At 29.9% G+C, this 15,522-nt stretch overlaps 3 protein-coding genes across 3 annotated transcripts; 2 read left to right on the top strand and 1 right to left on the bottom strand.

Annotated features, from left to right (window-relative positions):
- The first annotated feature begins 1,031 nt into the window (after positions 1–1,031).
- Positions 1,032–3,053, top strand: LOC112591525 (zinc finger MYM-type protein 1-like). The gene is made up of 2 exons (XM_025335369.1): positions 1,032–2,432; positions 2,808–3,053. The coding sequence occupies exons 1-2, from the start codon at positions 1,032–1,034 to the stop codon at positions 3,051–3,053; spliced, it is 1,647 nt and encodes a 548-aa protein (XP_025191154.1).
- A 321-nt stretch (positions 3,054–3,374) lies between these two features.
- LOC112591524 (piggyBac transposable element-derived protein 4-like) lies at positions 3,375–3,989 on the top strand. Its single transcript, XM_025335368.1, has one exon. It carries the CDS (start codon positions 3,375–3,377, stop codon positions 3,987–3,989), a length of 615 nt encoding a protein of 204 aa, XP_025191153.1.
- Positions 3,990–5,414: 1,425 nt separating this feature from the next.
- LOC112591523 lies at positions 5,415–8,733 on the bottom strand. Its single transcript, XM_025335367.1, has 5 exons — positions 7,986–8,733; positions 7,737–7,904; positions 7,588–7,681; positions 6,854–7,491; positions 5,415–5,716 (listed from the first exon to the last, which is right to left on the bottom strand). Exons 1-5 carry the CDS (start codon positions 8,731–8,733, stop codon positions 5,415–5,417), a joined length of 1,950 nt encoding a protein of 649 aa, XP_025191152.1.
- Between the last annotated feature and the right edge of the window lie 6,789 nt (positions 8,734–15,522).

The raw sequence follows: 15,522 nt of genomic DNA, 5'->3' as shown, positions 1-15,522 counted from the left end.
TTAATATACACATGTTTAAGTTGACAATTATTCATAATATTAGAGGTATACAATTTTTAAATAAATACATTTTTTTGAACTATGAGATTATAAATATGAATTATTGATTTAAATTATGAATTATACATATACATATGCGTTTTTTGTTTATCGACCTTTTTGGGGTCAAAATCATAACTGTGCGGTTTTTGGATACGACAATTTTTATAATTGTGCGGTTTTAACCTATTAAATGTGTGCGGTTTTAACCTACCAAAAATGTGCGGTTTTGTCCTGTATTTTATCAAAAGTGTGCGGTTTTTGGAGTCAACGAGTTAGACGAAGACGGAAGAGTAGTGTGTTGTATTATTATAAATAATTTTACAAATATTTGACAACCTTATTCTTATATTTAACCGTTTATTATTAATTAGTCGATAGTTGTCTTTCGCCGAAAAGTGAACGTCCGTGGTCCGCGTGATTTATTTAGTGACAACTGTTTATACATATTTTATACGTACGCGCATGAATAATTTTTAGTGATGAAATCGGTATTGGCAGTGGTGTTAATATGAACAGAAAAAAGTTAAGTGGGTGTCAGTATAAAAAGAAATCAAAAGAAAAGGCTGAAAAATTAACTAATGTTCTTAATCAGACCCAAAAGGTTGATGCATATTTTAAACCAATAAAAGAAAATGAGTAACAACAGGTATCTATTTCTAATTTATTTACCTCAACCAAACTTGACTAATGATTCGAATATTATTAATTCGCCTAAAAAACAAATATTAGAAAATTAAAACCTAGAATCTGTACCTATTACTTCTTCTGCCATCCATTGTCAGTCTTTACCTCCCCCCCCCCAAGATGAAATAATTACATGCTTCGAATCATTATCGATTTCTTATTCCAACGATCCTTCAATGTGGATTATAAATGACGACTTCCGAGATTATTTTGCTGTTAACGGTTTTGAACAAAATAAAAACATTGATTTTTCTAAATCGCTACGTATATATAATAATGGGGAAAAACGTTTATTAACGAAAAATATGTTTGAGAGAAAACATTTTAATGGACAAATCATCAATAGACCGTGGTTAATTTATTCTGAAATAACGGGAAAAGTATTTTGTGGACCTTGTAGATTATTCCAAGAAATTAACAATGATTTATATTTAGCATCTGAGGGGTACAATGACTGGAGATCTGCATCTGCGCGATTAAAAGAGCACGAAAATTCTTCATGTCATAAAACTTGTGTTGTTAAACTTATGGATAGAGGTAATGTAACACAACGTATCGATTCAAAATTAATGGAGCAAGTAAATCAAGAAAAAATATATTGGAAAAATGTCTTAACTAGAATTGTAGCAATTGTTAAAAAATTAGCCTCACGTGGACTTCCATTTCGAGGACACGACGAAATAATAGGATCTGTAAACAACGGTAATTTTTTAATGATTGTAGAATTACTTTCTGAATTCGATCTCTTTTTATCTCAACATGTAACTCGATTTCAAAATTCTGGAAGTGGAAATACTTCGTATTTATCATCTACAATATATGAAGAAATTATTAAACTCATATCTAAGAAAGTAAAAAACGCTATTGTCGCTCAAATAAAAACAAGCAAATACTACTCGATTATCGTAGACTCGACACCCGATATTTCTCACATCGACCAGTTATCTTTTATTGTACGTTATGTAAATGAAAAAGGGAACGCCATGGAAAGATTTTTAGGGTTTATAGATAATGCAGGACATAAATCTGAAAAACTTACCAACATTGTTATTGATACATTGGATTGTCTTGAAATAAATTTGATTGACTGTCGAGGTCAGGCATACGATAATGCTAATAACATGTCAGAGTCATACAAAAGTTTACAGGCTAGAATAAGAGAACTCAATCCGTTAGCTTTTTACATTCCGTGTGCAGCGCACTCATTAAATTTAGTGGGAACACACTCTGCCGAAACTTCAAGTCAATCTGTCAAGTGTTTTTGTTTATTACAACATGTTTATAATTTTTTTTCGGCGTCAACTCATAGGTGGTCAATTTTAACGTCTCTTTTAAAATCAAATGCTAAAATGGTCAAAAGTCTTTCATTTACGCGATGGTCTTCAAGAAATGATGCTTGCGTCAGCTTGAATGAATCTTGGGATGAAATAATACAAGTTCTTAGTATAATCGAATTGGATAAAACTGAAAAATCAGAAACAATATGTGAAGCTAGTGGACTTAGAATACAACTTGAGAAACTGGAAATGGCATTCATGGCTGTCTTGTGGGGTTTTTTACTTAATAGGTTAAATGCTGTAAGTAAAAAATTACAGGATGTTAACATCGATGTGTGTACAGTACTCGAATTATATGATTCATTGATTCATTTAGTGAATTCACAGCGAGATGCATTTGATGAATATGAAGAAAAAGCACTAAGCAAAGTAAAAAACAAAACATATCAATTTGAAAAATCTATAAAAAGAAAAAAAACTATTCACCATGACGAAACTCGAGATAGACAAGTAGAAATACCAGCGAAAGATAATTTTAGAATTAATACATTCTATGTTATACTTGATAGATTAGCTACTGAATTGAGTAATAGACGAAAAGCATATAAAACATTCTGCAAACTGTTTGATTTCTTTACTAAACTTCATAAATTGGAAAACTCTAAAATTTTACAAATCAGACTTAGAAAAAATGAATTTATTATTGAACTACTAAATTTTCGTTCTCATCAAATTACAAGTCTTAATGAAAAGAAAATTACACCATTATTACTATTGCTTGTAATTTATGAACGCAATATGAAGGATCTATATCCAAATATTGAAATTGCCCTACGAATATTTGTCCCAACACCAGCTACTAATTGTACTGCCGAACGTTCGTTTTCGGTGTTAAAAAGAATGAAAAATTATTTACAATCAACTATGTCGCTAGACAGATTAAATTCCTTGGCCATATTAACTATAGAAAGTGATTTAACATCATCATTAGAGTATGAAGACATTATTGATGACTTCTCAAGAATTAAATCTAGAAAAAAACCTATGTAGACTACAAAAATTAACCATGAATTAAAAATTTAAATATTAAAATTAAATAAAATATATTAAATTAATTAAAATAATTAATTATTTTTATTATATTAGTTATGTTTTTCTTATAAATGTTGTTACTTTAAAAAAATAAACAGAAGATGTTATACTTGAATCAGAATTTTTTTTAGTTTACTTAAATGAAAAAATAATTGCATATTAGGTATTGAAAAAATTAATTTAATTGAGGATATTTTATTAAATAGAAAGTTTTTTTGGAGAGGGGCGGCAAATTGAATTTGTCATAGGGGTGGAAAATTATTAAATCCGCCCCTGATAATGAGAGCTCTTCATTTTTGTAAAAACCCCAAGTTGGAAAATGGCATTCAAAATGTAAACCGCATCTATAAAATCGAACCTGTTTTAAATTATTTTAATAACAGGATAAATGAAGTATATCAACCATCAACAAATTTATCACTTGATGAGTCGATGGTTTTATGGCGTGGGCGATTACTTTTCAGACAGTATATAAAAAATAAGCGACATAAATATGGTGTCAAATTATATATGACTCACACGGAGTTTGTGGTTGAACAATTATTGTTGGAGGATCATTTTTACAAGGGACATTCCTTATTTATGGATAATTATTATAATAGCGTCAACTTGGCTCATAAACTTTTAGAAAAAAAAACTTATTGTACTGGAACGCTTAGAAGCAATGGAATAAATAATCCTAAAAGTGTAATTGAAAAAAAAATTCAAGTTGGAGAATCTATATGTAACTACATGAGTGATGGAGTATGCGTTGTAAAGTGGAAGGATCGTCGGGAAGTTCTCACAATTAGTTCTGAATTCAAAGGTGAAACAGTCGAGGCAACTAATAGACGTGGTACTATAAAAATGAAGACAGAGACAGTCGTGCAATATAATCGTTATAAAAAAAAATGATGGCGTACTATCCGTGTGAAAGAAAAACGCTAAGATGGTATAAAAAAATTGCCATACATTTTTTGCAAATATGTATGCTGAATGCACATCTTCTTTATAATAAAAATGTTAAAAAAATCCCTTATTATGATTTTCGGTTAAGCGTTATCAATAGTCTTCTATCGATAAAATCTAATACAACAATTGCCCCTCAAATTCAGATGTCTGCAGATACACACTTTCCAAATAAAGTAGTAAAAAACGAAAAAAATTGATTGTTACGAAAACGATGCAAGTATTGTGCTTCAAAAGGCATACGAGCTAAAACGATTTATTTTTGCCCAAAATGTGAGGATAATCTAGGACTTTGTATCGAGCCATGTTTTGAACGTTATCACCAAAATGGTTAGCTTTATAATATATTTTTATACACCTAATATTCGTTTTATTATTTTTTATGTAAAAGTAATTACGTATTTTTTTTTAGATATCTTTTGTAATTTTTTTTTTTTTTGAATATTTATTTTATTTCATAAGTTACAGTATTTTATCTTGATTTAATATAAAAATTGTTATTTTTTTTTTTTACAGTGAATATTTTATTGAAATTGAATAAAATAATAATAAAAAACGAATAAAAATTATTTTTTAATATTTTTATTTCCTTCGATGTATACGTCTATATTCATTTAAATATGATGATATGATGTATTTTTGATTAGGGAAGGTTAATACATTGTGTTGTTGTTGAACGTATGCATATTTATAAAAATAATAATAAAGCAGAGCGCCGGTGGCCGGTGTCGACACGTAGTCGACCGGGCGAAAATTCGTTGCGGCGACGCGGTAACGGCACGGCATATAGGCCGCAGCATTGAACGTGTTAATACATGAACTAAAAATAAATCATTATATTATTATTTTAATGTTAATATTATACAATACAAAATATAATATTATAATGTATACAGTCATACAGAATATATAGTATAAATACGAGTAGTTAATGAAAAATTATAAAACAAAGTCAACCTTGTGCGGAATTCTGGAAAAAATATTGATTATTTTTTCAATATTTATTGAAATACTCCGGTGGACTGACAATAAAGCTAAGCCTGTTAGACGATCTTCGCTGCAGCTATTCCTCAAATAGGATTTTAATCGTTTTAAAGTTGTAAAAGTACGTTCTGCTGACGAAGTTGATACTGAAAGTGTTGCAAGTATAGATATTAAACACCAAATGTTTGGATAAAGGTCCTTCGCAGTGCCGAGTTAATGAATATGCCGCCTTTACAAACCTGTACCCATAATAAAAAAATAACATACATAACAACAGTGTTAAAATTGTTTAATTTATATATATTTATAAACATATCGTGAAATCGGTAGTTTTAATATCATAGAACTATTAGTACTAAGTATAAACATTTAAACATAAATTGAAATTTACAACTTTTTTCTAGCTTTTTGTGCAGAAAATTCTTTGATAAAACCATTCCAATCCATACTTTGTAGAACACAATTCTCAATAGACATTAGAGCCAAGGATGACATTTTTTCATTAGATAATGATGTTCTTTGGTAGTTCTTCACTCTCTTTAAAACTGAGAATGATCTCTCTCCGCTAGCATTTGAACATGGTATAGATACAAAAAGTTTTAAAGCTATTTCCACATTGGGAAATGAATCATTTAACTTTGATGTTGTTAATGCTTCAAGCAAACTGTGCATAGATAATTTTTCTTCTTCTGAAAAATGTTTTACTATAGTTTTAAATTGAATAATCTCATTCTCGAGGTCAGGTTCTAAATCTTCACTATAAATAGCTACTAATTGCTTTGATTTTTCACGTAAAATATCATTGTCAATTTCTTCCATATTTAAAAAAAAACCAAATATTTTATTTATCTCAATATATGCCATTTTTCTTTCGTTTAAACATGAAATGATTGTATCACAAATTGGTAAAAATGTTTCATTTTTAAATTTTTCTTATCCGTGAAATATTGTTTCTTGAACATTGAAGTCATCGTGAAAACATTTTTTTCGTTTATTTCTTTTTTCTTCATAAGAAAATATTTCATGTCCACTAATTTGCTTTGCTTCAACTAATATATTATCGAATCTAATTCTTATATCTTGTATATACATTTCTAGAGATTCATACAATTTCACAACACAACCCAAATCAATATTAATACGTTGTAAATTTTTACTTGTGACGTCGAATCTTTCTAATATTGGAGTCCACAGAGCTATCATAAATGAGAACTCGAGCGTGTCAATTTTCTTTTACATGGATTCTGCTTCATGTCTTATACTAGCTTTCTGATCCAAATTTAAAGCTATAAATTTTAAGGAATTTAACACTCCTTTAAACTCAATTTTCAAGCTCTTACAAACACTAAATCTTGATGACCATATCGTTGGGCATAAGTTTTTTACAAACATTGAGTTTGGTATATTTTTTAATCTTATTAAAAGTTGTTCCCATCGCCATGTCGATGCAGCAAAAAATACATAGATATTTTGGGCAAGTGAAAAAAAGTTATAACCTTCCTTAGTTACATCAGCAGCATGACAACCAACCAAATTCAATGAATGTGCTGAGCATGGACTAAAAATTGCGTTTTTTGATTTTTCTTTGATTTGAACTTGTAAGTAGGGTTGCCAACTTTGGAATTAAAAAATACCGGCCCAAGTGTACAAAAAAAAAAAAAAAAAAAAAAGGTCATCATTTTTTAATATTAATATAATAAAATGACGAATAATATAATTAATTACATACGTTAAAATAAAAAAATTAATTATTACATTATGTTAAACTTTAATATTATAAACTTATAAATTATTATAATAACTATTATAAATAAACTATTGTAAACTTTTAAATTTATATTTAGCGGCATTTTTCACGGCGTTTAATAAATGTTTTTCATTTTGTATTTGATCAAAAAACTCTGAACAATTGTATGTTATGTTATTTCTTATGACTAGTTCGGCTTTAACTGTATCAATTCCTAATCGATTGCGCTCATCTGTCCACAAACTATTCATGTGGCTAAAAACGCGTTCAACAAATGCATTGCTACACGGCACCGAGAATACATACTGTACAATTTGTTTAATATTTTTTAATTGTGCAGTAGATGATTGGAAAAATTTTACCCATTTTTCCGAACTAGTGAATTCTGTGTTATTTAGGATATCATTTGGTAATAACTTTATCAAATTAAGCTCTTCATACAGTTCATCTCCATTGACATGAACCTTAATTAATTTGGCCAGATCGAGTAAATCTGTTAATTTAGGTAATTCACTTAATTTCAAACACGAAAACATTTTGAATGGAGAGTTTTCATAATCAAACCATTTTTCGAGGTATTCTAATGCACGTTTGTAAGTATGTAGAGCATCAGATTTAAATGCATCGTTTTCTTTGCTAGTAAGATTAGGTAATCGTGTAGTTACTGCAATTCCAAAGAAATTATCATTTTTACGATTTAAAATTTGAGATCTTAAACTTAACATTACATCATAGACTTCTGGAGCGTTTAAATTATTTTTTTCTAATATTAAAATATGTTTTTGAAAAATGGACAACACATGATGAACAAACCAAATGTAACATTCTCTTAAAGTTAACTGTTCAGAAAGTTCATTTTTCTGATCTTCAATAAATGTCCATATGATTTTATCACATTCATTTTTTCCTTTTTTTATAAAATAAGTTTTAATTGCATTCCAATTCCACGGCATTAAACAAACTCAGCCATCTCACCGGAATATGTCGCAATACATTATGATAGTCCTGTTGTACAAATTCGAAACATTCTTTAAGTTCATCTACTCTTTTGGAGCTCATAGAAAATTCATTAAAAACTTTTAATACCAACGTTTCTACATCGTATTTTATAACTTTCATGGAATGCTTTGCTGCGTTATGAATCACATGACAGTTACAATTAGCTTTAATTATATTGGATTTTTTATTTTTTTATTTTTCGAAGACCGAACAATGTTTTCCATAATTAACAGAGGCATTATCGGCACCAAAAGCTGTTATATTTTTTATATCTAAGCCAAGAGATTCAATTGCAGAAGTAATCGTGTCAAAAATTGACTGTGAAGATTCGTTTGGTTCCTCGTAAAAGTCTAAAAGGTAATCTTTCACTCCGTCTTCAAAATTAAATAACCTAACCGCTAATGGAAAAAATTTTCTATTTCCCTTATTTGAAGCGTCTGTAGATATAGAAAAGGGAATAGGAGTAGGACATTTGAGTTTTATTACTGCTTTTTCAATAGCGAACGGACATAGTACATTTTTGACGATAGCTTCCATTTTCGTTCTACCCAGGTGGACTTTATTAGCTATCGTTGAATCTGAGAAATGTTTCGACTCTAATTTTACTCCACAATCGCTGGAAAGATAGCTTTGATGGTGTTTAACTACATGAAAACACTTACTCAGTTCAACGGCTGCTATTTTGTCTTCATCTTTATCATTCTTTGTAGGAAAAAACTTTTTTATAGTGGACGATTTATTTATAGAATTGACGGATTCTTCATGTTTTTTTGATTCTTGATGTGTTTTTACAGCTTTAACGCCATCATACTTAACACTAAAAACTGTCTGACATAATATACATCGTGCTTTATTAGGGTTATTGTGTTTAGCGATCCAATCAGAAAATATTTGATCTTTTAACCATTCATCGTTAAAAACACAATTACGAATTCTTTTTTTCGTTTCATTTTCGTTCATTTTAAAAATGCGTATAATTTTTCAATCAAGTATATACAATGTAAAATTAATAGGTACTACCGAACAGTCCGAACAGAATAACGAAACTAAACTCTATTATGAATCGTCTATCACATATTCACCAACGAGAACGGCATAATAGGAACAACTAACAAGGTACATACTAATCATAGTACTCATAAAAATGTCAAAAAGGACGATAGATATCTGAAGTCATTAAGATAGGTATACGATTTATTGACAGTAACATGTGATAATCAATTTCATAAAAATGATAAAATATTAATATATAATATCAAAACTCTCGATCAGGTGGAATTACTGGGTTTTTATAATTTTACAATATTATTACTTTGAAAATACCGGCTTTTTATAGGTCAATACCGGCAACCGGCTTTTTAAGTCTAAATATGTGAAATACCGGCCGGGCCGGGAAAATACCGGCCGGTTGGCAACCCTACTTGTAAGCCGTTATACATACCTGACATATTTCTAGCATTGTCGTAGGATTGTCCACGACAATAACTTATGTTGATATCTAATTTACAGTGATCGCGGCGGTCAAAAATTATTTGATTATAATATTATACACAATTTGTTTAATTTTGAGTTTTAAATTTTTAATATTTTAATTTAAAATTATTCGTTTATTTATTGTATTAATTATAATATTATTATTAGTAATAATTATTATTATTAATATTATATAATATAGCAGATGAGACAGAAAAATTAATCGATCTTGTACATAACTATCCATATTTATATGATATCAGTCATTGTGAATACAAAAACATTGTGACAAAAGCAGAGAAATGGAATGAAATTGCCGGAATATTCAATCTTTCAAGTAAGTAAAAATAGTTTACAAATTATAATTATTATCAAAATAATAAAGTAGAAAACGTTCGGTTTCAATTTTTCAGTAGTATATTAATTGATTATCAATATAATTATATTATTACTATTACTATTAGATACTATACTTATTAAGTAACTAGAAAAACTATTTAGAAAAAAAACTCAATAATAAATTTAGTTGTGTAAATAATTGAAAGAATTAATGAAATTTTGTCTAACAGAAGTGGCTGCATTACTAGATCTCTCTCTTACTCGTTGAGTGTTTGAAAATGCGTTATCCGCAGGCAAAATATTCTCTTCTTCTGACTCATCTGTGTTTGCAATTGTAGAGGTATTTCTGAGATAATTGTGTAAGCAACAAGCTGCCTTGACAACATGTTCTGAAGTATTTACATCCAACTCTATAGGTCTAAAAAAAACTCACCACTCTTGAACTAAAATACCAAAGGCATTTTCGACTACACGCCGCGGCCGTGCTCTACTAAGTCGCTTATTGAATACTTTTTTTGCTTCATCTTGTGCAACTACAGCTCTTGGAAAGGGGCGCATTAAAAAAGTTTCCAGTTTAAAACCATCATCTCCGACGAAAACATGAGGGACAGGTGTGGTTGTTCCGGGTAAAGGTTTTGGTTGTAAAATAGTTTTGCCTCGTACGAACTCACAATAAAATGAGGAATTTTCAAAAATACTGTTACCACTATGACAACCATAACTACATATATCGACAATTAAAAAACTTGTAATTGGGATCTACTATTCCAAGCAAAACAATTGAAAAAAAATGTTTGTATCAAAAAAAATTTGACCCGGTCTTAGGAGGACATTTTATTCTAACGTGTTTTCCGTCTTTGTTGCCAATACATTTAGGAAAATTCCAACGCTCTCTAAATCTAACTTCTGATTGTTTCTATACCTCTTCCGTAGGTGTAACCAAATATAATGGTTGTAAAACATGCCATAATTCTACACATACTTTTTTCACAATACTAGAGACAGTAGTGCGTCCGACTCTGAAAGAATGCTATGGTATGGTGCGAGTCTCCTGTTGCCAAATATCTGAAATAATAAGTAAATTGTACATCTCGGTTTCTCCAAGGGGCGTTGATTGGTTGGTGGGGGGGGGGGTGGATGACCTTTCTCTAGTACAGAGATTAATAAAAATAATAATAAAGTATTTATATTTAAATTGTATTTATATGTAAATTGTATATAAAATGTATTTATATATATATATTTGAACTTTGTTTTAATTGACAGATGAATCTGTGAAGCATAAATGGAAGAACTTGTGTGATTCGTATATTAAATATATTAAGTTTTTAAAGGGATTTGCCGGATCTGCTAAGAAATACCAAAATTGGCCATGGACAGCTCATTTAAAATTTTTAAAAGACACATTAGTACCTAGAGCGACTACTTCAAATGTACGAGTATCACAGACCCATGAAATATTACACGTTGATGAAACTTGTGAGCAAGATAAGACGGTAGATAACGAATTTATTGATACTTCACCATCTCAAATGCGACCACCTACAAAAACACCTAAAAGAAAAGAAGTTACAGGAGACGTGGCTGCGGTAATAACATATCTTCAAAAAAAAAAAAAAAAAAAGAAGTAAAACCGATACAAAACCTGACCACATTGATAATCAGTTTTTGTCATATGAACATACTTTTAAAACATTTTCACCAAGAAAACAAGCCATTCTTAAAATGGAGATGTCGCAGTTGTTCGGACGAGCTGAACGTTTTTGTTCAAAACGAAGTATTTGATTTTTTAATGTATTAAAATCTCCTTCTACAGTAGCTGATGTAGTAATATCATATGGTGAATTATATTTATGTAATATCACCGAAGTCTATAGTGGAAAATCTCGACACCATCTAACAACATGTGGAACTAATTCAGGCAAATAGTACGATGATAGTCTATTTCCAGTTACTGTGGTTTTTATGGTACTAACATTTAAAATATCACTTATAAATTAATTTATACAAACTGCGGATGCTTCCTCGTCTATTGTATTATCTTCAATTACGTCTGTTGTAACTGCAGGATCGTTTTCTTCAAAATGGTCGTCTTTACTAAGACCTTTCATACATTCTAATAAATATTGTCTACTCAACTCTGAAGGTGTTCTTGTTTCTTCATAATCTCCATCTGTTTCACTTAAAGTTATGGTAAAAATAGCATCGAGTAATTTGGCGAATGTATTTAAATCTTTTGACGTAAGTAAAAGTCTTAGACATTGGACATAAAATTCTTTCAGTATTCTTTTTTTATGTCCTATTAAACACTTAGTACGACAAAAGATTTTTCTCATATGAGATACATCTATTCTAATATAAGTCCGAGGAAGTTCAATGGCTTGATCAGTTAAATCTTTATAACTTGTTTCTAAGTAATTCTGTAGACTCATTCCACAAAAGGCTAAAGATATTGCCCCTAAAAGTGCTTTAGAAAAATCACAATTTACTTCATTTGGAATCTTTAATGACGATTTTAACCATTGACCAAGCCAGTAATGAATTGTAAGAGTGTTATGACGTTCTGACACCATTTGCGTAACAAGAATCTGACCGTATCCTGTGTTAATTACAGCTCCATACAAGATTATGTTATCCGATAAAACATTAAGAGTTGAACGTTTAATTTTCTCCAAGAACACATGCCATTCTTAAAATGGAGATGTCGCAGTTGTTCGGACAAGTTGAACTCAACGATGTTGACGATTTAACTCGATCCTCTCCAGTGTTCTCAACAACTTCGTCTTATTCGGATAGTAATTCAAATGTGGCCGATAATTTCACTGGTAATACCATTCAACCACTCAACTATCCAAACCTAAAACTAAGTACCGACACACCAATCTCGTCGCCATTCGGATTATACCAGGTTTCTGAGTCAACCAGAGATATATACGAAAACGCGGCAATGTTCATTGATACACAACCAAATAAAACACAGAGACAGTAAAAAATCTTTAAAATATACTAAATACTACTTAATACCACAGAATTGATTCATTTTTATTAATATTGAAGACTACTATTTCATTTTTATAAATATTAAATACTACTTAATACCATAATAATGTTGTATTTGTATTCTTTACCAATGTAGTAAACCGACGTTTTTAACATAAAAACGTAGTTCTAAAATCCAGTGGCCTAAAACTATATCACGCCACCTAGTCTGACCACTGATGCTGCCTCCTGATTGGATTAAGAACATTACGCTATTTCTTAGACGTAAATCATCCTCTCCTCCATCACGGCATGTCCCATATAAATAGGAGCCCTCATCATAGATTTAATGAGAGTTAATTAAGAGTCAGTTAGACTTGTGTTGTCACTTGCTCTCCGGTAGTTAAGTGCTTATACTTACGCTATCGAAAGCTTTTCATTTATTATTTAACAAGTTAATAAAAGTCTTTAAATATCTTATTAATATATTGTTTAACTTTTATACCTCATCTCTCCAATCTACGACGGAACGTGCATTCATCGTAAAAGAAGCGTGCAGCAACCATCACTGGTTACTACATAAAAATTGGTGTCAGGTGTGGTGTCATACTTCATCAAACGAAAATTTTTGAGTCAAATCAACAATAAGTACTTTGAGACCCACCGACGAAACCACATTCACGACAGGAAAGAGAACAGAAAGCATTCAAGCAAGCGGTCAAGTCTAGTAAGGACAAAATCAAATTCCAGAAGGACGAAAGTCAACTTTTCAAACGGTCCACAGTGGAAATGCAAGCTCTGTAAGTCATTTGAATAATATATTGTTATAGTATATTGTATGTCTGACAGAGATAAACACAAATTAGCAAGTAGTAGCATATAACCCGGAAACATTTAAAATAAAAATGGTTAACCCAGAAAAATTAAATTTACAAGGGGCAACCGCATTGGTTCCTGCTTTCTCGGGAGGAACAGAGTCCGATTTAATTTCTTTCGTGGCTAAATGCGAGTTCATTTTTAACAATATTTCCGATGCTATTAAACCTAATATATTAGAAGCTATACTGGCACAATTAACGGGTAAAGTATTATCGGCCGTTAAATATAAAAAAAATTACTACTTGGGATGAATTAAAAAAAGTATTTAACCCTTTCAGACCCAAATTATTTTAACTTAAGAAAAATTTTTTTTTTCTCATTATACATGATGATAGGCATTCAATTAAGATATTTACCAAGTTTCAGAAGATTCTGACCAATCTGGACCGAAAATATTACTATGTACATTATAATACATTGGTATATAATGGAATGACTGTATGTACATTATAATGTGATGGTGGATCTATAGATAAAGACATATGTACATCATAATGTACATTGGGATCAATCAAACATTTTCTAAAATTATCACAAAATAATATGGCATATCTTTACTCACTAAAATAAATAAAATAAGTAAATTAATTAATAAATATTATGTATAATCTGATAATCATAACAAATAACTATAAAATTACCATTTTAACATTAAAATATAAAATAAACATACTGATACAAATGAAAATAATAGCAATACTATAATAAATTATGGATGACACATGAAAGTATCACAAATATAATATGGTATGACTTTTACCTAATTGTAAAATAAATAAATAATGTAATAATAAAAATAACCATTAAAAACTAATTTTGATAATTAAAATATAAAAATTATTACATTAGACACAATAAATTAGTATCACAATATAAATGGTATGACTTTTACCTCATAAGAATCAATAAAATATGTAATTAATTAATAAAAATAAGTAAACAAGTTAATTATTCGTGGAAATTTGAGAAACAATTGCACTTCGTGAACAAAGACTAGCTTACATTTTAAACAATAACGTGGTCCTGGCGTCTACAATCTTCAACTTTACAACGTACATTGCGTCGATCATCATATTCTGGAAATGTCATATACCTATCTTTCTTAACTGTCTAATGGTTTCATCTACTTTTGATAACTTCTTTCGTGGGTTAATTGTCGAGAAGTTAGGACGCCCTCTTTTTAGTTGAAGGAAAATGGTACACCAACGCTAATTAAACTTTCTAGGCGCTGTTTGAAATGCAACAAATCCATAATATCTTTTGGTTCAATATTTAAATTCAGCTGCATCTCTTTTTATATTCGAGCCAACAGTTGACCACCGCCATATCAAATATGTGAAACATCATCCGTAATGTCCATTTTTGACTTAATAAAGTTCGATAATAGCTAACTAACTGGTCGTGCTTATCGACACCTCCCATATTTTATTATATAAGTTTATAATTTCAGGACATTCAATAATCACCGAACATTTTTCCTTCCGATCAAACCTTTTACTTCAATAGAATTCCTGACGCAATAAAATTGAACCAATATTGACAGCTTTATTGTCAAACATTTAACAACGTAATATATTATGATTTGAAGACATAAAAACTAGTTCCCATTTTATCTTATGATTCTTTATCTTTCGGAAATGGAGGGTTACAAAATCGATTGCATCGGAACACTTATTGTCTAAATATTTTATATTTAAAGACAACTAAAAAGATTATATGACGAAAAATTATCAAAAATAGTTGTGACTATTAGGTTTAAGTTTTCTACTAATTTGAGCACAACCGCACCGCCTAGACCCGGTAGTTTTTCTGCATAAAATCGTTGATATTAGTATTTGAGCCTTGGTATAATAGTGAATTATAAACAATACCACTTTGTCCACAGAGCAAAAAATTTTTTATACCCCACGGAGTAGGTTTTCCTTTTATGTACTGTTTATGGACAGATTACCTTTAAATGGAATTATTTGTTCATCGATACATAAATTTTTCTTTGGAAGCTCGGAACATCGTTTGATAAACGAATTAAAAAGTGGACGAATTTTACAAATTTGTCACGGTTATCATTTGAAATAGATT

The sequence above is a fragment of the Melanaphis sacchari genome, unplaced genomic scaffold (assembly GCF_002803265.2).
Source record: "Melanaphis sacchari strain LSU unplaced genomic scaffold, SCAv2.0 Contig1360_pilon_pilon, whole genome shotgun sequence".
Lineage (NCBI taxonomy): Eukaryota > Metazoa > Arthropoda > Insecta > Hemiptera > Aphididae > Melanaphis > Melanaphis sacchari.
Note: the sequence above shows the minus strand (reverse complement) of the source record. Positions and strands in the feature narration are given on the sequence as shown.

Coding starts and splice junctions, on each gene's coding strand:
- LOC112591523 (XM_025335367.1), bottom strand. CDS start 8,733: ATGAACGAAAATGAAACGAAAAAAAGAATTCGTAATTGTGTTTTTAAC. Junction 7,492..7,587: donor TTAAGAGAATGTTACATTTG/GTTTGTTCATCA, acceptor TGTAATGTTAAG/TTTAAGATCTCAAATTTTAA. Junction 5,717..6,853: donor CGCTAAATATAAATTTAAAA/GTTTACAATAGT, acceptor AACATTTTTCAG/AAGAAGAAAAATTATCTATG.
- LOC112591525 (XM_025335369.1), top strand. CDS start 1,032: ATGTTTGAGAGAAAACATTTTAATGGACAAATCATCAATAGACCGTGG. Junction 2,433..2,807: donor AAGAAAAAGCACTAAGCAAA/GTAAAAAACAAA, acceptor CGCAATATGAAG/GATCTATATCCAAATATTGA.
- LOC112591524 (XM_025335368.1), top strand. CDS start 3,375: ATGAGAGCTCTTCATTTTTGTAAAAACCCCAAGTTGGAAAATGGCATT.